The sequence below is a fragment of the Paralichthys olivaceus genome, chromosome 5, assembly GCF_024713975.1.
Source record: "Paralichthys olivaceus isolate ysfri-2021 chromosome 5, ASM2471397v2, whole genome shotgun sequence".
Lineage (NCBI taxonomy): Eukaryota > Metazoa > Chordata > Actinopteri > Pleuronectiformes > Paralichthyidae > Paralichthys > Paralichthys olivaceus.
In genome coordinates, this window is record NC_091097.1 from 15,998,167 (window position 1) to 16,020,669 (window position 22,503).

At 42.2% G+C, this 22,503-nt stretch overlaps 2 protein-coding genes across 8 annotated transcripts in view; both read right to left on the reverse strand.

Annotated features, from left to right (window-relative positions):
* Positions 1–4,312, reverse strand: part of cacna1ia (calcium voltage-gated channel subunit alpha1 Ia) — a 132,870-nt gene extending 128,558 nt beyond the window's left edge. For all 7 annotated transcript variants that reach the window (XM_069525087.1, XM_069525089.1, XM_069525088.1 and 4 more), the window contains exon 1: positions 3,316–4,312. The gene's annotated coding sequence lies outside the window, so the exon portion shown is untranslated. The remainder of the gene's footprint in view (positions 1–3,315) is intronic.
* An 11,521-nt stretch (positions 4,313–15,833) lies between these two features.
* Positions 15,834–19,114, reverse strand: lgals2a (lectin, galactoside-binding, soluble, 2a). Its single transcript, XM_020102826.2, has 4 exons — positions 18,973–19,114; positions 16,880–16,959; positions 16,560–16,731; positions 15,834–16,261 (listed from the first exon to the last, which is right to left on the reverse strand). The coding sequence occupies exons 1-4, from the start codon at positions 18,979–18,981 to the stop codon at positions 16,115–16,117; spliced, it is 408 nt and encodes a 135-aa protein (XP_019958385.1). The 5' UTR covers positions 18,982–19,114; the 3' UTR covers positions 15,834–16,114.
* Positions 19,115–22,503: the final 3,389 nt, after the last annotated feature.

The window sequence follows — 22,503 nt, forward strand, 5'->3', positions numbered from 1 at the left end:
ACATGAAACACGGACGCCCGCACAACAATATCGTCTCTTCAGGTGCACAAATGTATTGCATTTAGTTTAAACTGACTGGTGATTGAGGCTACACATTATATATTGATATTCCCAGTTACAATTGGATTAAAACAAAACAAAAATATGTTTTCATTTATATATCACAAGAATTTAATGTCAGGTTATTATATCAGCTCTTTTTTTTGGGGGGGATGAGGAGTGATTCACTTTTTCCTCCTGGGTCACGCATGACAACACCTTTGTCAGTCCTGGTCTCTCCACCCATTCCGGAAGCCAGAGTGAGGCAATAGAGAATATGGATTATGGAATATATAACATTTATTGTTTGTTTCAGGCTTATTGGACTATAGGCTGAATATCAAACAGGGTCAGTGCAGGTCCACTAATGCAACCAAGCTGAACCAGGAAAAAAAGAAATGTCCAGATGAGGGTATTGATTCATTTTGTGTTAATATTTGAGTCTGTAAATTCTTTATCAGAAAGTCAAGTGTTTATCTGTCCCTCTGGACCACAGCCAACCTGCAGCTGTTGTTCCTCTTGGCACTCGCTGTGCCTCATCAGATATCTGGAGTGTTGAAAAGAGTTTGTGTTTTTCTTTCCCATTTGAACAGTCTGTTAAAACTCCATTTTTTTAGACCTTTGACTCACCTGAGGAGCTGCATGTGTAATCAGGATTTCTTGCTCACAGGCAAACAAAACTACAGCTTTCTGAGGGGTTTTATATGCTTTTTGTTGACCCGCATATCTTTGTGCTTCGCATGCAACCTGTTGAATACACAAACACTCCTTTGGTCTCTCTCTCTCTCTTTCTCTCACACACAAACACACACACACACACACACCTTGGGTCACGTTCAGTATAAAACAATAGCAGAGCCTGTGGGTGAGTACACGAGTCAACAGCCTTGTCTGTTGGTGGCATTCGCAGTGACTCACATTGCCAGAACAACACAGACAGACACAGACACAGACAGACAGACAGACAGACAGAAGAATAGAGGCCTAATATCAAATATGAAAATTCTCCCAGGCTACGACTTACTATGTTTTCGTTTTTGCAGGGCAGATACAGCTAATCCCACAGAATGTCAATAAGGTGAAAGCACAAATGAAAAAAGTCTTTCGAAACACACAGTCAGACAATTAAGATCTGTTTTCTCTTCCTCATTTTCACTCTCAGCCTCGTTTCACTTGCAATTTGAGCTTCTCTGTTATTATGTCTTCCCTGTGTCTTACCCTCACTGCTGGCATTCGCCCCCCTCCCAACCCTGTCACATTTCCTCCTCCTTTGTTTCCTATCACAGAATATCGACAGTCACAGCCACTGAACCTCTTCTCTGCTGTCTCTCCCTCTCTCGCTCCATCTCTCTGTCTGGAGCTCTCCTCCTGCTCCGTCTGGCCCTTCACGGGAGGCTCTCAAGGCGCAGTATGTGGCTGCCCTCGCTGCACAGTTGTCGAGCATAAACCAATCGTTTTCACCTAACTGAATAATACCAGCATTCACCGCAGACACTACCCCCCGCTCCATGTCAACCCTCTATCTCTTTTCTAGTCTTTCTTGTCTTTTGCCCTGATGGTCAACTTGTCTTCGCTTTTCCATGTCCTCTTTTGCCTATCAAAAGAGGACATGGAAATCATTCCATCTTATTTTACACACACACATACACACACACCTCTATTTCTGTCACCCCCTGTTAGTTTCAGGTCATTGTGAGCTGCTGCTACAATGAATCACAGTGAATTATTATACACAGACCAGACCTGATATACATTTGGTACCTTTGTACATGGATGTCTGTTTGTGTGTGTGTGTGCGTGTGCACATGCTCTTATGTGTAAATGTATGCCAAAAAAATATACCTTTATGTTAGCAGGATTTTTTTATGCCTGGGAAATGCATTTAGCCATCATACATTGATCCTCATTGAGTTGATTGGAATGATTTTTGCATTGATTGCATTGATGTGGTGTTTGTGACACACTGTCTTTGACTGGCAAAGATCCTGATCCCACAACAGCAGATGAGAGAGACTCAGAGACACAATCTACATCCCATCCTGCACTGGCATTTTCTCAACAACTGGAATGTTGCATTTATGAATGGTGTGATCGGATAGTAGGATATTTTTACACAGATATATATACAAAAGCGTTGATGTATTTCAAAGTTGATTAACAAGGCACTTAAATGTTCCTTTAAGCAAAGCATCAATCAACAGGAGACATTTGCTCATGCTACAGCCAGAGCTGAGCAGCAGCCTGAGGTAGACACTACTACAAAAGCACCAACAGACTGGGAAGGGGGAGAGGGCAGAGACAAATGATCAGGTCTATTGATGCTCAGTTCCAAGTGTCAGGGTTTAAACAGGTGCATCTCATTGTGCAGGTCTGTGGTATTTCACTGGAAAAGATTCATTTAGGTGCATCAGATTGGAGGTGTACTCCCCTTCAGCTGGGAGCAACACATGGACAATATGTGCACGATCCAAACCCAAATTATACCATGTAGAAGACTTTAAGATGGCAGTGTTATGCGGAGTCACTTACAATGGGTGCAGCACATTTGGAAAAAAACATTTGCAAGCATATCACTGGAGAGGAAGAGGAGAGGAAGAGGAAGAGGAAGAGGAAGAGGAGAGGATGAGGAGAGGGAGAGGAGAGGGGGGAGTGGTCTCTAGTGAGATCATAGTCTGATCAGATGTTCAAACCACTGTCTGAACTGGTTAAAATCTCTTTGAAACAAATAGAAATCTCACAGCAGTGGAGTCTGTCACATTGAGTGTTAAAGAGCTGATTCTGCGCTGTATGCAGGTACAGTGCAATTCTTCTAAATGTGTCCCCAGGACATAACGCAACTTTGTGCATCAGAAAAACTGTCCAGCATCATCATCACATTGAAACATTTAAAAGGATCTGCTGATTGTCGGAGGTGCTTTTAAGGAGAACAAATAAATCATAGTCTTGATCATTTAGAATTGAAAGAATATTGTACATGTTCAATGGGGGGGGGGGGGGGGGGGGGGGGGGGCTCAAATTATTGATCTGAAAACGAATAATCTATAAGGAACATTTAAGGTTATAAATACACTGAGTTATCTTCATGGCAACTTATTTTAAACAAAATTTTACCTGCAACAAGATTTTTTTTTTAATCAAAATTTCACTTTTTGGATTATTGAGGTTACAGGTGTAATGAATGCATTTTCCTCATCTGCGGACTTTCTCTCAGCTTTTTCTAAACCCTTGAAAATCAGGAGCCAGGAGGACGACAACATGCGAAAAGGCCAAACTTACCTTGACTGACATTAAAAAAGGTGTGTCCAGGATTTTACTGAACCAAACAGCCGCTGTTTCGCCCTCTCTGAGACACCCGGCCGGTGAGCACCATGGAGAATCAGTATCCGCTGGCCATTTACGAAAAAAAAACCGATGCGCAAAGAGGCGAGGAAACGCGAGTCCGTCTTGGCTGCGCCGCGGTGCAGAGCCCGGTTCCCCCGGTGGAAAATTGGGTTGTGCGTCGCAGCCCTGGCGACTCTGCGTGACGCGCACTGGTCTGTTCTCCAGTGGACTCACATTTCCACAGACAGGCAGGAGGAAAACCAGGCAGAAATCTTCTCAGCGCTTCTCAAGTTTAGTTTTTAGTTTTTTTTTGGGGGGGGGGGGGGGGTCCTACAGGACCATTCTGAGCTTGTGAATGTCAATCAACATCTTCAGTTCCCATTCAAAGCTGTGTGCGCTGAGGAATTTGGAACCACTTTTTTTTCTTGCCACGGTCACAATGCAAAATAAACGTCCTACGATGCAGGAGGAAAATATTTGTCCCAACTATCGTTTCTCAACAAGGTTCCATCTTCTCTATTTTCCACTTCCAAAGAAAATGACACGACGAACATTTCGCATCTTCCGGACCTCAACTTGATATTCCCAGATCCTGTATCCAAAAAGGCGTTTTCTCTTTTCAAACACCAGCTGCGGCAGATAATCACCTGCAGGCTAAAATACTAATAAGAAAATAAAGAAATCAATGCGAGCTTCACTTCATCGTGCGCCCGGTCCTCCCTCCTTCTCCCGGTGGATTACGCGACGGAGAGGCGCATTTGTCAAACCAGCCTCTTCTCACAGCCAAAATATCCCACGAAGGTTTAGCCAAGGAATATGGAGGATGGAAAAAAAGATTCCTTCACTCAAAAAAGTGGACCTTGTCTTATTATTCCCCAAAACACACTGCACAGTATAATGTGCCTCCGGCGCGTCAAAACCTCATCTTGTGGTTGGATTCAGTGAGAAGAGTTCCGAGTGTGTGTGTGTGTGTGTGTGTGTGTGAGAGAGAGAGAGAGAGAGAGAGAGAGAGAGAGAGAGAGAGAGAGAGAGTTCGGGCCATATGTGCAATAACAGACTCCCAAAAGGAAAAGTAACACAGTACTGATTGAGGGTTCATGCTCCTGATTATGGAGAAAACGCATTTAGTCCACATCTGAGAGTGACAGTACATCTTTCCCTCTCTATTGAGCATCACTCTGCGTGCGCGTGTTTACACCGCGTGCGCGGAGGAGAATCTGTGGGAAAAATGGTTTATATATGGCGAATTAAATATTTGATGAGGCGTGCTTTTATCCTCACCACCAGTTCACACCAGACAGTTGCGTAGCACAAGAAGCTACACGCACACGCAAAGGGAGGGAGACATGCACATAGGCCAGACACACACGCCGACGATCAGGCTGAGTGTCTCATGTCTTCATGAGATCGGACAAGCGGACTCACCACCGCAACGCGACCGCGACACACACACACACACACACACACACACACACGCGCACGAGCAACTTCGATCCAAGCACCACGCGGGGCTGAGTGTGTGTGTGTGTGTGCAGGGGTGTGTGTACTGCGGTTCGTGTTGGTAAGTGGGTGGCGACAACGTGGCATATGTTAAGATAACACACTGTAGCAGAAAGCGGAGTCAACTCTGGGTCTCTGTGTGTGTGTGTGTGTGTGAGTGTGTGTGTGTGTGTGTGTCACATTTTAACCAGGTACAAAAACATGGTACACACACACACACACACACACACACACACACACAGAGAGAGACCCAGAGTTGACTCCGCTTTCTGCTGTATAGAAAGTCTAGTCGGTTATATTCTTTCAGCACCATGGACAGCTAACAAGCGTGCAGGCCCTGTTAAGTCGGAGCTGTCCAGCGTGCTGAAAAGTTCTCATTTGGAAAGTCTCCCACTAATGTGGGTCATTACTGCCTCGTTCCCTCCATTTATCTGCCTTAACCTCCTCCAGAGGGGTCACGGTGCTCTCCACTGTCTCACCAACCCTATGAGATACTCCATGCACAGATTTCACTACAGCACTGTGAAGGCTTAACACTTTTTATTTCTCTGAACTTTTCCACAAATTAGTCCAGATATAATACTTTTATAAAACTATGTCATGTCACCCATCAAATGCTTTATAATTGATATGGTCGTCATTTATTTAATTGTGGTGAATCAGTGAGGAGGTCAAAGTTGGATATCTAAGGCCGTACCACATTGTGTCCCAGATACAGAATGTCTGGGACAACCACATGAGTGCAGACAAACATCTCTTATTGTTTGTTGTCGGGTCATTAGAAATAACGCTGATCCACAAAACATAAAGAATGAGGCTGCAGAGATTTTAGATCAATTAAACATGACTACAATTCCTTCACATGCCAGGTCAGTCACACTGAGAGCTGGAGAGCTTCACGCGTCTACGCCGGTGCATGCAAGTTTTAGACACTTTCTACATGTATTGACAGCAAAAATACTTATTATGGCACTTTTACACCTCACAAAAGAAAAAAAAGGCTGGAGGCATGAAAATTGTATGTTCTGCCATTGTGAGGTTATGACTAATTCAAGGTTCCATGTGCAAAAATACCCCCACTTGCCAGCTTGAGGTAAAGTGCGTTATTCATAAGTTGTGAATAATTGAGGTTTAGGGAGCACATTTGGAACTAAAGGGGGGGGGTGTATTTGCTGACTGTGCGGCTGGCACTTATGAGGAAACACAATGCTCAGGTCAGGCAATTAGCAAGAAGAACAAAGAAACAACACTGGGAACCCTGTGTGTTTTAATGATGAAGAATAAAATACCAAACATCTTTTTTTAATCTAGTTTGGATATTGTGAACAGCACAGGTGTCACTGACTCAGGATGATTCCGTCCAGAATTTCGGGAGCTTTTTCTGATGAGAGCATGACAGTGTAACAACACTCATTAGATTGCATTAGCTGCCAAACAGTGTGGGAATATCTGGCAACGTGTTATAGCATCATGTTGCACTGCATCACATCATCATGTCACCTCGTGTCACAACACATCAAGTCTTATCACGCAGCAATGCAATGACATCGTCAGGACAATAATATTATTGCATTTAGATTAATAGCTCATATTAAGTGATATTAATATTACATCAACAGCTGGATTCCAACATATTACAAATATGGCATCCCCAGTTGTGCAGGAGACTGATGCAAAATGAAAGCATTAACTCACCCAGACCAAAATTCCCACTGCTCTCATTCACTGAGAGATAGTGTAGACCTGTCTTTGTGTTGAGTCCCCTGAAAAAAAGAGCATTATGTGTCAGTGGTGGAATGTAACAAAGTACATTTTCTTCATTTATGTACTTAAGTACATTTTTTGTGTCTCTGTCCAGGAGCACTGTGTTACATGGTTAAAGTTTTTTTCATATACTTTTTTAAGCAATTGCCACCGATGAGTCTCATAATAATAGTTTAGTGGACCGTTGCATTACAGGGAACAGGTTACACTCAACAAGTACTTTGAAGTATATTTAAAAGTAAGAACATTTAATCAATTAGAAAAGTTAATTTTATACTTTTACTTTAATTTGAGCATATATTTGTCTATTTGTTTGTACTTTTGCTTAAGTGAAATGTTTGAATACGTCCTCCACCACTGTTGTGTTCTTATCATAATTAAGATAACAGCCCTTCAGCAGTCAACATGTACAGAGCTACCGATTGTCTACAAATCTTACGTCTCAGACTTCAGCCTCCAGTGCTGATGGAGTTCAGGTGGTGTGTGTTGTGCTATTATTACATTTGTATTTGACTCTTATATTAGAGTTGTCTGGTAGGAGAAAGGAAACATGCCTGAAAAGTCATGTGGAACTTTGTTTCAATCAGGTGTGTGAGCTCGGATGACCAGAGTGATAGAGGCTGGTTTCCACCGAGATGCCACATGTACAGAGCCTTCAGGGCTGCTGGGAAGAGATAGGCTGCATTCCAATGTGAGTGAGTGTGTGTGTGTGTTTGTGAGTTGTGTCTATACGTGAAAGTCTGGGTATAGATAAGGGGAAGTCCTGGAGCATGGAGGGATTTGGAGGGAAAGTGATTAGTGCCAGAGGCTGAAGACACACACACACACACACACACACACGCACTTAAATGCACACGTGTGCAGACGTTCAAGTAGCTTGTTGGTGTGTGTGTGTTACATATGTATATGCACGTGCTCACACAGGCAGGGAAACAATACCAGAGGAATTCATTTTAAGAATTTAACACAATGTTGGTGCAACTCTGATGATCCACAGTTAAGCACTTTGGATTATCCAGTTGTTGGTTCTTTCATTTAAACACACAAACACATATACACACAGATACACAAACACACAGACACACACAAACACATATACACACAGACACACACAAACACATATACACACAGGCATAGATGGACACACACGCACAGACTTATACCTACCCAACTGAATCCTGAACTGTGCCCCCCTGTGTTCTTATGAAACATTCAAAGTCCCACTTGACTGGACATGTGTTCACCTTTGAGTGAATAAGCCCCTGAACGTCTGCGCCTGTGGGTGAGTCTCACATCCGTCATGTTTCTGGGCATTCTGAGAGTGAGAGAGAGAGATAGATAGATAGAGAAAGAGAGAGAGACAGGGAGAGAGTGGGGTTGAAGATCAGAAGTGAGCTGAGGAAGATGGAACAGGAAAATGACAAAGAAATAAAACTCAAAGAAAATAAATCCATTTTTTTGAAATCTTCACATTTAACAGACCGGAGTTCTCACATCTGAACACTGCTACAACAAAAGCAATTTCCACAACAACTCTGCTTCTATCAAACCCCAACAGTGTTTTTGTTTCTTTTTGCCCAGTGGACTGGTGGACTGTTTGTTTTGCTGTGTGCTGTTAGCTTTGTGCTTTGGCAGCGACTGATTTGTTTCAAACAGAAATAATACAAATTAAACAATATTTCTAAATGCGCCATTTGAATTGTTTCCTGCCAGGTTTCAGTTGCTGTGAATCAAACCTCGTAATCTCCCGTGTTGTTTGAGCATGTTCCAGCAGGTTCATGAAAATGTGTGTTAAAACATTGTGTTTTATGTGCATTGTAATATTTTATTGTAATATTAAATTAAAGCAGCTTTTGCATATATTTTGCTTAATGCTGTAATTACTTGGCCTTTTATGAGGGAAACTCCAACATCTTTATTTAGATAGGTGATATTATAAAACCAAAACATTCTTTGAACACGATTAAGATGTTTGCTTCCTGAAAATCAACACGTGTATGACCTCCTGTTGTCACACTCATCACCTGTGGAAAAGTCCATTTACCTGTTGTTAGACAGCATTTGAGGTTTAGCAGCAGCTAAACCAATTTGACTCGATTTCAAGTCTGTTTACAGTATCTCCCTTCCCCTTACACACACAGACACACACACACACACACACACACACACACACACAGAAACACAGACACACACACACACACACACACACACACACACACACACACACACACACACACACACACACACACACACACACACAGGAAACCCGTGCACGTACAGTCTTATTTCACAGTCTGCTCTTTACCTACCCAGAACCCCCTGGAGGGATTTAGTAAATAGAAAGCTAGTTTGTACTTTCCATTAGAGCCTAATTCTATTACGCAGCCGGCTTTTATCGATCCAAACATTCAGGCAGACATGCTAGAAAAGTAACAAGTACAGCCAAGCGGAGGCCACTGTGGTTTGAAGGTGAAGGTGAGAAAATGTATGTATGTGTGTGTGGGTAAAAAGAAGGTAAGGAGAGAGCTGTAACAGCATCCACCTGTTCAACAATGTCACACTGATATTTTCTGTGTGACGATACAAGATGTTTGCCTTGAAGTACAATATATTTGATTGCTTTATATCTTAGAGGTAACACTACACTTGTTGAAGGACACACTGAAAGATTCATAGCTACCCACATACTCACAGACACACACTTATTCTATGCTATTATGTTTTATCCTGTATTTTTCCAAGTAATACTGTGAACACGAGAGCAGTAAAAAACAGGTGCATGTGTGTTTTCTAATGTCCTGAGATTATACATACACTGATTGTGGAACAGAAAGCACTGATTCAAAGTGACAGCAGCGTGCATGTCATTTGAACAAAGCTGAGACCTGAAAATGCCTCTCACACACACACACACACACACACACACACACACACACTACAGAGAGAGATTGGAAGGTGACCGCAGCACAGGAGATGTGCAAGCAAGAGTAGGAGAGATAGAAAAACCTATATAGCCAGGGAATGTACGGCAAAGAGATTAGTGTGTGTGTGTGTGTGTGTGTGTGTGTGTGTGTGTGTGTGTGTGTGTGTTTGTGAGTGTGTGTGTGTGTGTGTGTGTGTGATATTTAACCCTGGGAGTTCTTGGAACCAGAGTTGTGGTCACACCTGACTCACCCTGCCTGAGGAGGCAAGTGTAAGTAAACTGAAGAAAAAAAAAAGACTTCGGAAGAGATGCCATGATATGGAGGGGGGGGGGGGGGGGCAACGGTCAGAGTGGATAACTGAAGAGATGAGTTCGGAGAGGGTGTGAAGGGGCTATGGTGATAGAGGTAATTGGGTAAGGCACAGATGACAGAGAAAAGAAAATATGAAAAATGGGTTTATCATCCTACCAATAATTATAGAATTTTGTGTATCTGTGTCTCTCCGTCCTCCATTTTTCTCAACAACCTCTCATCCAGTCATTGGAGTCTGAAAACCCTGAGAAGTGCAGTGTCAACTCTGATGCGGTGCCCGATGACATCACAGACGGTGCCCAGTGACATAGAAAGTCTGAATGTTGCTTTCTTTCCACGCACCGACGCTCTCGTCTGAAACGAGCAAAGACACATTTACTACTACACACAAAAATACAACACATTTCACTGCTACCTGCACGGACCCAATGTCCATTCAGTCAGAAGTAAAACACAAAGACGGGTCTTGAACAAATACAGGGTCAGTGACCACAAATGTCAAAGTGCACGGACGATCACATATGAAGAATCATCGTCATTCAGATTCTGTTTTTTGGATAAATAAGTGAGAGTAAAAGTTTCTATTTCCTATACGTTTGAAGGAAAAGTTGAAAGACCTTGTCACAGTAGATTTCACAAGAACATGGGAGACGTCACAGAGCTCAGTGTAGCAAGATGGAATTAACATATCAACATAAGAACCTGAACAAGCGGCTACACTGTCGGACTAAAGAGTACACCACTGTCGGACTAAACAGATGTGGAAGAGCTTTACATTTGAAATTCATTCCCTGTGATCATGGTCAACAGTAAACACACAGTAGACTGATAAAAAGATGGACGATACGTCACCACTTCCTCCCACTGTTCAGAAATGAAGCTAAAACATCCTGGAATCGAACGCTGCCATCTTGCGCATTTGGAGCCAGCGTCTGCACAGTAGCGATCAGGGGGTGAGGTCCTGCTGATACACACGCTCGACCAACCGCAAGTCAGTTTCAGCTGTCAGTCATGAAGTTTGAACATTTCAACCTAAACCAGTGGGATAAGAGATACCTGAAATGACAGCAACCATCTCTTCTTTAAGTTTTTAGTAGATTCCATGTCCCATCCACTAACATGAAGGAGGCAGGAGTTATGGTGACGATTTAGAAGCTTTGGCTTCAAAGGCTTTTGTTTCACCTCCATGCCGTCCATCTTTTTATACAGACTCAGTCTGTACTAAGACCACAGCTTATTAAACACCCACAATCCAATGTAACTCGTTTCTCGTCAGCTCCGTCAGTGAAGGTTTGTCATTTAGAACAATGTGCTGCTGGTTGTGTCATCTTCTTTTATTCTTGAGATGGTGGAATGACAGGAACCTTAGTGGAATATTCTTCTTACAAAATATCAATCACAAAACTCAGCGTCAGAGGTTTCATTTGAAGTACAACAAAATGTGTGCAATATTTGGAGCAATGAGAACTGGCATAAAACAAGGACTCAGTAAATTTTACTTCCTGTTCAACATTTATAGCTGCCTGATGGCTGCTGTGATAGATCCGTTTATTCCACCGGTATCTAGAAGATTTAAAATATTATAATACCATGATGGCGCTATCTCGGTTTATAGGGATATTAAATGCAAATTCTGTTTAAAGGTGGACATGGCTTTTAAATTGTGAGTGTGACTCATTATGTACTTGCAAGAGGTAAATTTATGTTCCCACTAGATCGCACATAAACGCAGATCAATGCATAGCACGGCAGGTCTGACTCATGCAGCCACTATTTGTATTCTGGGACATCGTTGCCAAATTAAACTTAAAACTTAAGTGTTGGGGAAACACATTTATCCAAAATGACCTTGTAAAATAAGTGTAGAGATAATTCAAAGTGACATGAAAAGGAAAGGTTTATCATCAGGAGAGGAAATGCAGGGACGAGCATGAAAGTATGGAAGGCTATAACTCGATTTACAGTGGTTCATTTGGCTGAACTCAGTCAGTACAACATCACACGTTACAAACTGCAGCATCTTTAACTCACTGAAAACAAAAACTACCAGCCCGTCAGTCCACGTGTGTGTGTGTGTGTGTCTTAGTATTCTATGGTGATGAGCCTCACTCCTGCCCAGGGGACAACTCAAGCAAACAGGGTGCAGGGACTTTGACGCCAAATGTGTGTGAGGTGCATCACAAAGCTGGTTGGAGTGTACACAGGTGTTTAATACTGCATTTGCCTGCAAAGTCTGTCTCACTCTTTGTCACACACACATTAAAACAAACGCACCCAGACACACATACAATATGCAGTGCAGTTATTTTTATCACTTGCAGACATGGCAGCAATTGTAAATTCATTTCTGTGCTTGAATCTCTGTGTAACAGGCTGCAGCAGCAGCAGGTTTCATAACTTTCAAATATGACGTATGCAGCGCAGACTGATACTTGATGTTTGAAAGGGTTACTCCATGTGAAAGGTCACCTGTGCTGCTGTGCACACACGTGTCTGCACATGCACACGCACACAAAGAGTCACTGTAGGGCAGATCAATGACAGCCTACTCTCCAAGCTGTCAGTGCTATTCTGCGGTTTACCTGCAATTTCCCCCTGGGTTTCCACCTCTGCAGATCGACTGGTACATGGAACAGTAATGACTTACACACCAAGACAAACAGAGGCACTGACATGACAATGACAAAAGTAAACCTGTGAAGTGCTTCCATGTGACCAGATGCAGAAGATTATACAACCAATCCCTCTCAGTCTGATTTATAGATGTGTGTTTGTATGTGGTTCTCCTTTGAGATCCAAGCTGTGTCAGCGTTCAGCTCAGGTTCCAGGCTGTTATACAAATCTTTATCTTACTCTGTTATTAATTAACAGAAAATATTCTGAACTGGGTGGCACGGTAGCGCAGTGGTTAGTGGTGCCACTGGTTGGAAACCAGGGAGTTTGAATGTTCTTCTCATGTCTGTGTGGGACAAACACATACACACTGGGCTCAAGTGAATTCGGAACTTATCAGTGAGTTTCTCTCCATGTGTTGACCCTGTAGTTAGTTTATTCCTTCATTTACACTGATCATGATTATTTCACACTCATACGTCTCCCTGTCACAAGACATTAAGGTCAATCAGTTTACCCCAGCTCTGGGCCACGACCCCTGTTTATAAAGCTGCAGCCTACAAACTGCAGTGTTTTGCATAACTCATCCTCAGTTGCATCTGATCCAGACTCAACTCCTGTTGTGTTCGTTTTTGTTTGTTCGTTTTGTGTGTGTTGGGTTTTCGGTTGATTCTCAGCGCTCTTTGGGGACAACTCCTGCGAATCCTCGTGGGTTTCTGTCTTTCTCCCGCTCAACTGTTATGTTTGGTGTCTTTGTTTTTATGTCAAGGCTTCTAAATAAACCATGATCTATATCTAAGCTCCCGAGGTGACACAAGCATGACGCTGTAACCCAGCAGGTCTTTTGAGTTGTGCATATGAGATAAAACCAAGTCTGAGGTGAAGCATCCATGCAGAATGTGAATCCAGGACCGCAGTCAGCGGGGCGGGCCCACGCACATTCTCAGTGTGTGGCTGATAGCTACGGTGCAGAAATCTGGAGTCATGCTGGCGCTAAATATAGACAAAGGTTTTATGTAAGCTGAGGTGAATCATCCCATTCCACGTTTTAGCGCATTTAATCGCACACACACTGCATGAGTGACAAGGCACAGGTGAAGAAAACACACGGATGTGAGACATCTGCAATACTCATTACATGAGGTGGTTTGAAGAAGTGACAACACAGCATATGCCCGCTGTCTGCCTGCTGAAAACATGCATTTACATAAACAAGAGCGTGTGTGTGTTTGCATGCACATGTGTGTGTTCCTCCAGGGCCTACAATGAGCAAGGTTATTTGACTGTGTTGATCAAAGCCTTCGTGTGATTGATTGGATGTGTGTGGAATGGCTGGAGGGTTGTCCTTCACACGAGCATTGCAGTGTTTTGTAAGGAAAGCAGATAATGGATCAGTGTGGCTGAACAACACACCCAACATCTGTATGAGACAGGTTATACAGATGTGGTCGTCTTCTCACTTGGGTTCACACACTTTACTTTACCTTATGAGTTTCACCATCAGCATGTGTAGAGGGGACAGAAAGAGTCAGGGGCAGGTCGGTCTGGATCCAGGCTAGAGTCAGAGCACACTAACAGCAAAGCCCTGGTTATTGATCTTGTCTGCCGCAAAATAATGAAGAGGGGAAATGTTAAAATTAGCTATTCCAAGTGAAGACTGTGGGACGAGGGATAGGGGAAAGGATGGGGGGCTCGAAATGGGAAGGATGTCGTTCACAGAGGTGAAGAAGAGCACAGAGAAATACTGAGAAAATGAGGGGGGAGAGGGGGGAGAGTGGAAAAAGGTGGCAGATATTATGAGGATGGCAAAAAGAAAAGGAGGAATTCGACTGTGCTCATCAAGACTAAACCAAATCTGCTCCTGCTCCTTCAGAGAGCCCCCTCCCCCCCCAAATTACACACCTGTGTGTGTCTTAGAGAACCCACGACAGCCTGATAACGTCGCACAGCCTTTGTTTTCACTAGAACCTGTTCACTCACAGACATTCCTCACATCCTCCATTCCTCTTCTCTCTCCATTTCTCCTTATACACATTGCCCTCTGTTACATCAGATTAGATTATAAAAACACACAAGCCCCTCAAACACAGACACACACACAAATTGTGCCTGGCTGGAACCACTGCAGAGATTTACATCTCGTCCTTGATTTTGATTTTCCTGTCTGTGCCATGCACGAGCCCAACACACTGTGGTGGACAGTAAGAGGTGAATAGAGCTGTCAGGTTGTATAAAGGGTTTCTGTGTAAGACATCACTTCAGTATCTTCTTCAAAGTCTCAGGTTGAATCACCTTCAGCTCAATTCAAGTTTGCATTGAATCATGAGAATTCACAGTGAAACTTCACAGAGGAACTTCACAGTGAAACTTCACAGTGACGATCATTTGCTGAAGTCAAAAGCGACAGTAGCCAATGTGTGACCAGAAACATTTTCCCCACAAGCTTCTTCCAAATTGCATTAATATAGCAATGGCGACATCTGGTGGCTAACACAGCTAGTTATCTATATTCTTGGGTCTGTGGGTGGTATTGCTGAGCATGTGCATCCATTTATAGCCACAATTGACCATATTCTGAAGGAAACTTCCAGCATGAACAGTCACGTCACAATAAAGGTTTCATGAACGTGAAGATGTGTTCAGTGTGTTTCAGTGGCCCCCCCACTCATCAGAACTGAATCCAGTATATTCATTTGGGATTTGAAGTTTGATGATTCAGCAGAAATCATGTGATGTAGTCATCATTTCAACATGGAGCAGAATCGATAAGAAAAGTTTCCAACATTTTAGTTTGTCTGGGGTTATGAGTTATTGTCACATGCCAGTTCATAGCCTGTAGAATGTTTTAGTATAGCGTTCTTGTTTATACACTGGACCAATGTCACGAATCGGTTGCAAATACTATTATTATATTATTACTACTGAGTGAGGAAGGGGCTTTTTCACAGACATCATGATTATGTAACTGAGCGAGAGGACACAGAATATACATGTAAATACTGATGTAGTGAGTGAGGTACTGTGACAGAAAGATGATAATTTAATATAATAACAGTCCCCTTATGAAACCACATTTAAATGAGATAAAACTGGATTTCTATTTGGATCTGCAAAAAAAAATTTCACATTCAAAAACGTCAGTCCCATAAAGATGCCTTATTATTTTCATCAAGATCCATGAATGATTCAGATCTGATTCAGATACTTGTGACAAACCACCCAGCAAACAAAGCCTAACATGGCTCCTGGGTGATAATGAGAGGGTAAAAACTACACACATCTGTTTGAAGAAATCTCATCTGAATACCTTCATACTGCAGAAAATGTGAACATGGTTATTTAAGGAAAAACCAAAGTCAGTTTTTTTTTCTCTTTTTAAAGCCATGCTTTAATACATGTTGTTACAAATCTGGAATGTTTGGGAGGGAAAATTAAAAAAACAACCAAAATTGCAACATTTCAAGGCACCTTCAAGAGGAACATGGTCAAATTTCAGCTTAACTCTGCAAAGTAAATGACAGTCAGATAACATAGGCCTGGAACTACTTTATGTCTGGTTTGCAAAGTGACATCGAGTCATTTTGAATGTCATATCTGCGTATTTCTTATCAACTCCTCATCCCCCAACCAACTGTGCAGGATTACTTGATCTCAAAGCTTCTGATGCGAGCTTCCCCCTCAAAGCTCATGAAGGAGTACTTCTCCGCCCCGATGCGGTTGGGGAAGTGGATGATTGAGCCATCTGATAAAGTCACCAGGAACTCCTGAGGGGTGAATTCAATGACGATCTAGAGGGTAAGGTGGGAGACGGAGAGAAAAAGAGGAACAATACAGAGAGAAAGACGTTAAAATACAAACTTCTAATCCACACCTGGATGAAGTATTTCGGTTTTGGATTTTTTTTAAATTTCCAACAATAATTACTAAAGTTGCCAGGCATGGGAGAGATCGCATATGACAGGAACACATGCAGGACTAGAATATATGTACATGCAGAATTCAGGCTCAGGATGAGCTGCAAAGGATTGTCAGGATACATAACACACAGACACACACAGACAGACAGACACACACTACTCTGCTCACCTTGAACTCCTCTCCTAGCTGGAAAGGAAAGCCTCCCTCACGGAGCTCCTCACACCACTGTCCTCCAATGTAAGAGTTGCACACCACTGCATTCTCATCTCCATGGGCGTTAAAACGAGGGTTGATGTGCATCACGATGTCCTGGTCAGTGGGGCCAATATTCAATGCAAAACTGCAGGACGCACAAGAGAAAAAGCATTCACCACATTTCATTATGCTCCTCGTGTGTTTCAAATGGGTAAACAGCAGTCAGCAGCTTTGTTGGCGGAATACAGTTATCAAGTTATCAACTTAAGATACTGTTTCACATGAGCACTCACTTTGTTGCATCAGGTTTGGGTACTCCAATAATGGTCATGGTCTGTCCGACCTTGAAGGACATGTTCTTTATCATCATGTTCTGCGCAGACAAAGAAGCACATGTTACTGACACAGTAGCGACATTGTGAGGTAAAAAGACTGGGTTTTACCAGAGCCAATTATTATTGCAACTACATGCAGATAACAAAAACACTAGCAGCAGCAGGAGCCTCGGCCAATTCTCCAATCCTCACTCCATCTGTAGAAACACATGTTTTCAATTATACTGATGGGTTGCTCACAGATTCCACCTCTTTCCGTTGCCTCTTTTCCACTACGCCATATCTTGGCAGAGATTCAGTTGGGAAAAAAGGCTGAAAGCAGCAGGAATCCTCAGTTACTATTGTACATGTGGCAGGAGAATACTGAGCTGTGTTGTGGTTAGGAAATTATTATTGAGCAATTTGTTATTTGGTTGTGAAACACAAATCGCCACTGTTTAACAGTTTGTCAAATGGGGAACAGTGATCTGTCACCATGTACAAAAACAGCAACCATTTGAGGATTCACAAGTTTTCACAATAATGTTAAATATCTGTGGTAGGGTTGACGGAAATATGACAAAGAATCGGAAACATGAGCAGAACAATCTACTGGTCGTGGAAGCGATTTGAAAACCTTAATACTTTTGTGAAATGTTTTTTTTTTACTTGACAGTATATCATCAGAGGTCGATCGTTCTCATATCCCTTCAGGGAAAAGGAGCCAGAATTTGAATGCGAGTTTTATGCACTGCAGCTGTTGTTAATGTTAGATACAGTGAACAGGAGATGAGACTTTGAAAGGAATTAATTCAGTTGATAAAGTTCAAGGAGTTCACAGAGATGAAATCACATTGCTCCCCAGTGAAAATTTGTGATTGAAGTCCTTTATTAAAAAGCCTTTACCCAGAAATAGTGTTGGTTTGTTGGTTCTGGCAGAAATCTAGAAGCTAAATGTGGAGTAAAACCATAGAAAATGAATTGAAGGGGAGGAGGATTGGATGACATGGGCTCGACATTCTTTCCATGCTCGAGTCCAACTGTAAAGTGTATGTATGACACATGGCACCGGGGTGGGAGCTACAGTATGTGCTGTGGGGGGCTGGGCTGCAGGCTGAAGTCAGCTGCCACTCTGCGTTTCTCCCTGATTCTGCTGTCTAAGGGCAACTGCATATTGTGAAAGACAGAAAAACCTGCTACCAAGTAACAAGAAACACTCCAAGTTCATACACAAACAGGGATTGTTTTAATTAAGAGGCATTTGCTGACAGTGGCCTGTGTCATGAAAAACAACCTCCACTATTTGCCACTCCTGATTTCTTTGACTCCAGGGGGTACATTTGAAAATCACTGCATCTATTTTACCCACTGAATGATGACTTTATTCTATTTAACGCTTTAATGTGATTTAAGCCTCCTGACCCTCGCTCCCCGCTGCCTTTTCCAAACACATGATCTGTAGTCAAGCAAGAAGCCGGAATGATACAAAGCCTTTGTTGTAATTCAAGAGGAAACCACAATGCATTGCTCTGGATACTGAGACTGAGAGAAGGCATGACTCTGACATATGTATGATGTATGCCTGAATGATGAACTTTCTTTTTCATGAGCCTTCTTTAACACCACATGCTCTGCTCTGTAGCCAAAGAGACATTTCCATGCAAGTGCAATACAGATTTTACATTTCTTTTTTCAGTGTGATCTAGTTATCAGAGGAAGTATATCACAACACAGGCTGCTGACTTTCTCATGCATTTGCAGTAGTTGATATCTCGGTTGAAAGGTGACCAGTGTGCAGTGAATATTTTGACCATAAAAGGCAATGAAACCAAATCCGCAAGGCCAGAAAATCTCACTAAAAGTTAAGACACAATGAGACGCTTCTGTTAAAGCACAGTCCAGCTGGTCCGGCTACATCAGCAGGGCATAGGCCGAGCTGACAAATGCCAGTCATCCTGTTTGTACACTTTGAAAATATACCCTGACAGTGCTTGACCAGCTGAGTCGTAAAACACAGAGAGTAGAAGACATGCAAGAGCACCGTTCTGTAGATCTGTGTAAATGATACTTACTTTCATCATTTTTGCAGATGTGGTCCAGGAGCTCGGCTGGGAAGAAATGACAGTGCTGCAGGCAGGCAGGGCCTTGCCCCTCTGCAGCCTGAGTGGAGAATATATACAGAGTGGGAGGCTCCTTCGACCAGAGTGACATTTCAGACAGTCAATAGAGTCCAGCCATTAGTGAACGTCGACAAACTGATTCAAAGTGACGTTATCCACTGTAAATACTTAATTTATCGCTTAACAAGTGATCTCAGACTTTAGTGAAGAGCAGGTAACTGGTGAAGGATCATTTTTTGATGTGAGACTGCTACACTGGAAGTTTTAGGTTGTTGAGTCTGACTGCGAGGGGGAACACAAGCCAGAGGGGCAGACAGAAATAGAAATGAATTAGTTGCCAGGGAGACGTCTAAATATTTAGCTCACAGCCAGGAGCCTTAATGTCGAGTTAGTTGGCATGGGCTGTAACTTTCAATGGGATCAGATGGCAGAGTGTGACTGCAGAGTAGAAAAACTTTATTGAGGAGAGGAAGCAGACAGAGTGAGATGACACTCAAACTGAGTCAGTCCCTTGATTTAGATGGAATCTGTGACTCACAGCTGGAAATAGATGACACTTTCATCTGTTGACACACAACTGATACAGCTGCTCTGACTCACACACGTGCATGTCTTACAAACTAAAGATTAAAGTCAGCAGGAATTTCATGTAAGAGACGGATGTAAGAGGAGGAGCAACTGTCAGGGATCAAATAAACACATTATTAGGAACTTGCATTGACTTGCATTCATTCATTGCAGTGATTTGTCTGCTGGTTCAGACGTTTGTCTTCACTGTCTCCAGCTGCTCCTCTCTCCTCCACGTCCTCTCCATACTCTCCAGCTCGTTCTCCGTCTCACTCTCACCGGCTTGTCAAAGAAGGCCAGGTAAAATTTGGTGCAAGCTTGTCTCTTCTTTGTTTCTTTTGTCCTTTTGTCTCACCTCCTCCTCGAGCTTCGTCCATTCACTTGCTCCTTCAGAGCCTGGTTCTCCTCATCCACCTCCACCTCTCAGCTCCAGCTTGTCTCTGGCTGAGGCTGCTCCTTGTGCAGACTTGCCTCCAGACTCTTGCACTTGGCCTGACACTCAGGAAGCTCGGTCATGCAGAGTATATAGGCAATGCAGCGAGCTCGCTGTTTCTTGGTTTCTTTTTTTAAGAGACCATCTTTGTCTTTCAGCGTGTCCTTGAGCTGCTCCACCTCCTTCTTCAGAGACGAGTTTCCATCTTTAAAAGCCTTAGTCTCACCGACGGGTAGGAAGAGTTCGGCTCTGAGGCACGTCACGAGGTCTTGCTGCTGCATGGTTTACTACTTCTTGATGAAGCACTGAAGAAACTTGATCTCAAGTTTAAAAAGTTAAATGCACAGTTTTCTCTCGTCTGCTCAGTTGTTTGTAGTCTTCTTGTCGGTTGGTGGCTGTCGAGGATTTGTTCTCTCAAGAAGCTTCTTCTCTCTTCGGGATCTCGGAGGCAAATTACATTTGTCTACAGGTGACATAATGAAATACTTGCCAAATTGTAACTCTGAACATTCTAAACATTTCTGCACTGTCATGTGGTGCACACACCACTAGACAAGGAAAGACGCACGCTCTCTCTTGCATGCAAACTCACTACGCACACAGCGTAAACCTATTGCTATTCCTCAAAGAAGCTACCCACCTCATTTAACATGCTCCTATCATTAGCTTAAGTTCCCCGTCAACTTGTCCTCAAACACAATCATCTCCACATAAACCAAATAAAACTCACCTATAAAAAATCATTTTCTGAAATATATTTCAATAAAAATAGACTGGAAAACCTTCCTTATCAATCACCATAGCAACCAGATGCTTAGATTTCAATTTGAAGCTGATTTTGATCCAATACCACAGTTAATCTTCCTACTGTTAAAATAAACCACTCACATTGACGTCTGGTCGAAATAAACCCTTATTTCACAGAGTAAGATGTGAAAATAATATAAATTATGGGCCTGAATTGTACAGGTTACTCACTTATCTCAGTCAGGGTCAAAGAGGAGTAAACTTGAACTATAGTATTTAAAGCAAAGCCAAAAAGACAACAGCCAATCAGAGTTCTCCTTTCAAAGCTGTCCAATCAGATTCATCCTGTTTTCCTGGCAGCAGTGGAGTTATTGATGGACTGTCACTGCCAATCAAAATCTAAGCATCTGGTTGCTATGGTGATTGATGAAAGTTTTCCCAGTCATTTATTTCACTAAATACTTTTTTTTTACTCTGTTCATAAGGATATTTTGATGACTACATTTGATTTACATTTGAAATTATAATAATGTTATGAATAATGTTATTTAATTCCATTTAATTATATGTTTAAAACTTTTGAAAACACGTGTAATTGTCTTTGTATGTGTGTAAAAAAATCCTTTACTAATCCTTAGTCCCACAAACAGATGCTCAAGATCAAACTATATGAATAAGCCAACCAATAATTTGGATGCCGAATGTTCTGTGGATTAACCAACAAAGCTATATTTTGCGCTATAAATAAAACGATAAGCTAAAAACTACACTTCATTAAAAATACAGATTTAGCAAACTTTTAGAAAGATACTATTAAAGGTGAAAAGTGGTAATCTTGTTGTACTATTTGGACTTAAAGAAAAAGCTGCACACCTAAATTATATTGACAACTAAAGCCCAACACTGTTCAGTATTAGTCAAGTGCTGACTATTGTAATGCTGCTAACTGTTGTACCATGCTGCACAATATTTTTGCCAACTGAAAGTATGGTGCACACTCAGACACAGCCAGGTTTTCAGCTGTTAGTTCGAAATGTTAACTCCTGACACCAGTGTCCATCTTGTTCATCTTCAACACCTGGCGTGTGTCACTGGTCCAAAGACTGAACACTATCAAGGCCACAGCTTGATCTATATTGACCTGCTCCTCAACAAACAGGGAAGTGCTTTCCTCATCATATAATTATATCTGAAGTTTTATCTCTCCAATTGACGTATCTCAGAAGATAATACGACTCTGAAATGCAGTTCTTGCATCAGATGTTCAATCAGGCACAGACACTTGTCACATTTCGTCTTGCCCTAATAACTAGTCTCAAGACAGTAAGTAGCTGCAGTATATATACACATAGTATTTATGATACACACTGTATGATGTACTCCTTATTATAATACTCATACAATACTCAGTAGCCCATCAATATACCTTTGTAAATATGTCCACACATTTTTACATTATTAGCATGGGAGAGATGATCTACAAATGTCATATGCAAGACATTTTGAAGAGGGCTAAGCTGAATACTACAGAGATGTCATTGTCCTCATTTTGTTTTAGTATGTTTGTGTGTGTGTTATTTGTCCCTGCTTCTATCCATATTTGAAACTTTGACCACACATATTGACCAGGACTCCCTGGCAAAAGAGATAGTGTACCTCAATGAGACCTTCCTGTTTAAATATTGGATACCTCACTCAATCAATCAATCAATAAAGGACATTGCATCTGGTCTGGA

Excerpts from the sequence above, each read along its gene's own strand:
- lgals2a (XM_020102826.2), bottom strand. Across the intron at positions 16,732-16,879 it reads CCCAAACCTGATGCAACAAA|TTTTGCATTGAATATTGGCC; the intron begins GTGAGTGCTCAT and ends TGCGTCCTGCAG. Across the intron at positions 16,262-16,559 it reads AGCTAGGAGAGGAGTTCAAG|ATCGTCATTGAATTCACCCC; the intron begins GTGAGCAGAGTA and ends CTTACCCTCTAG.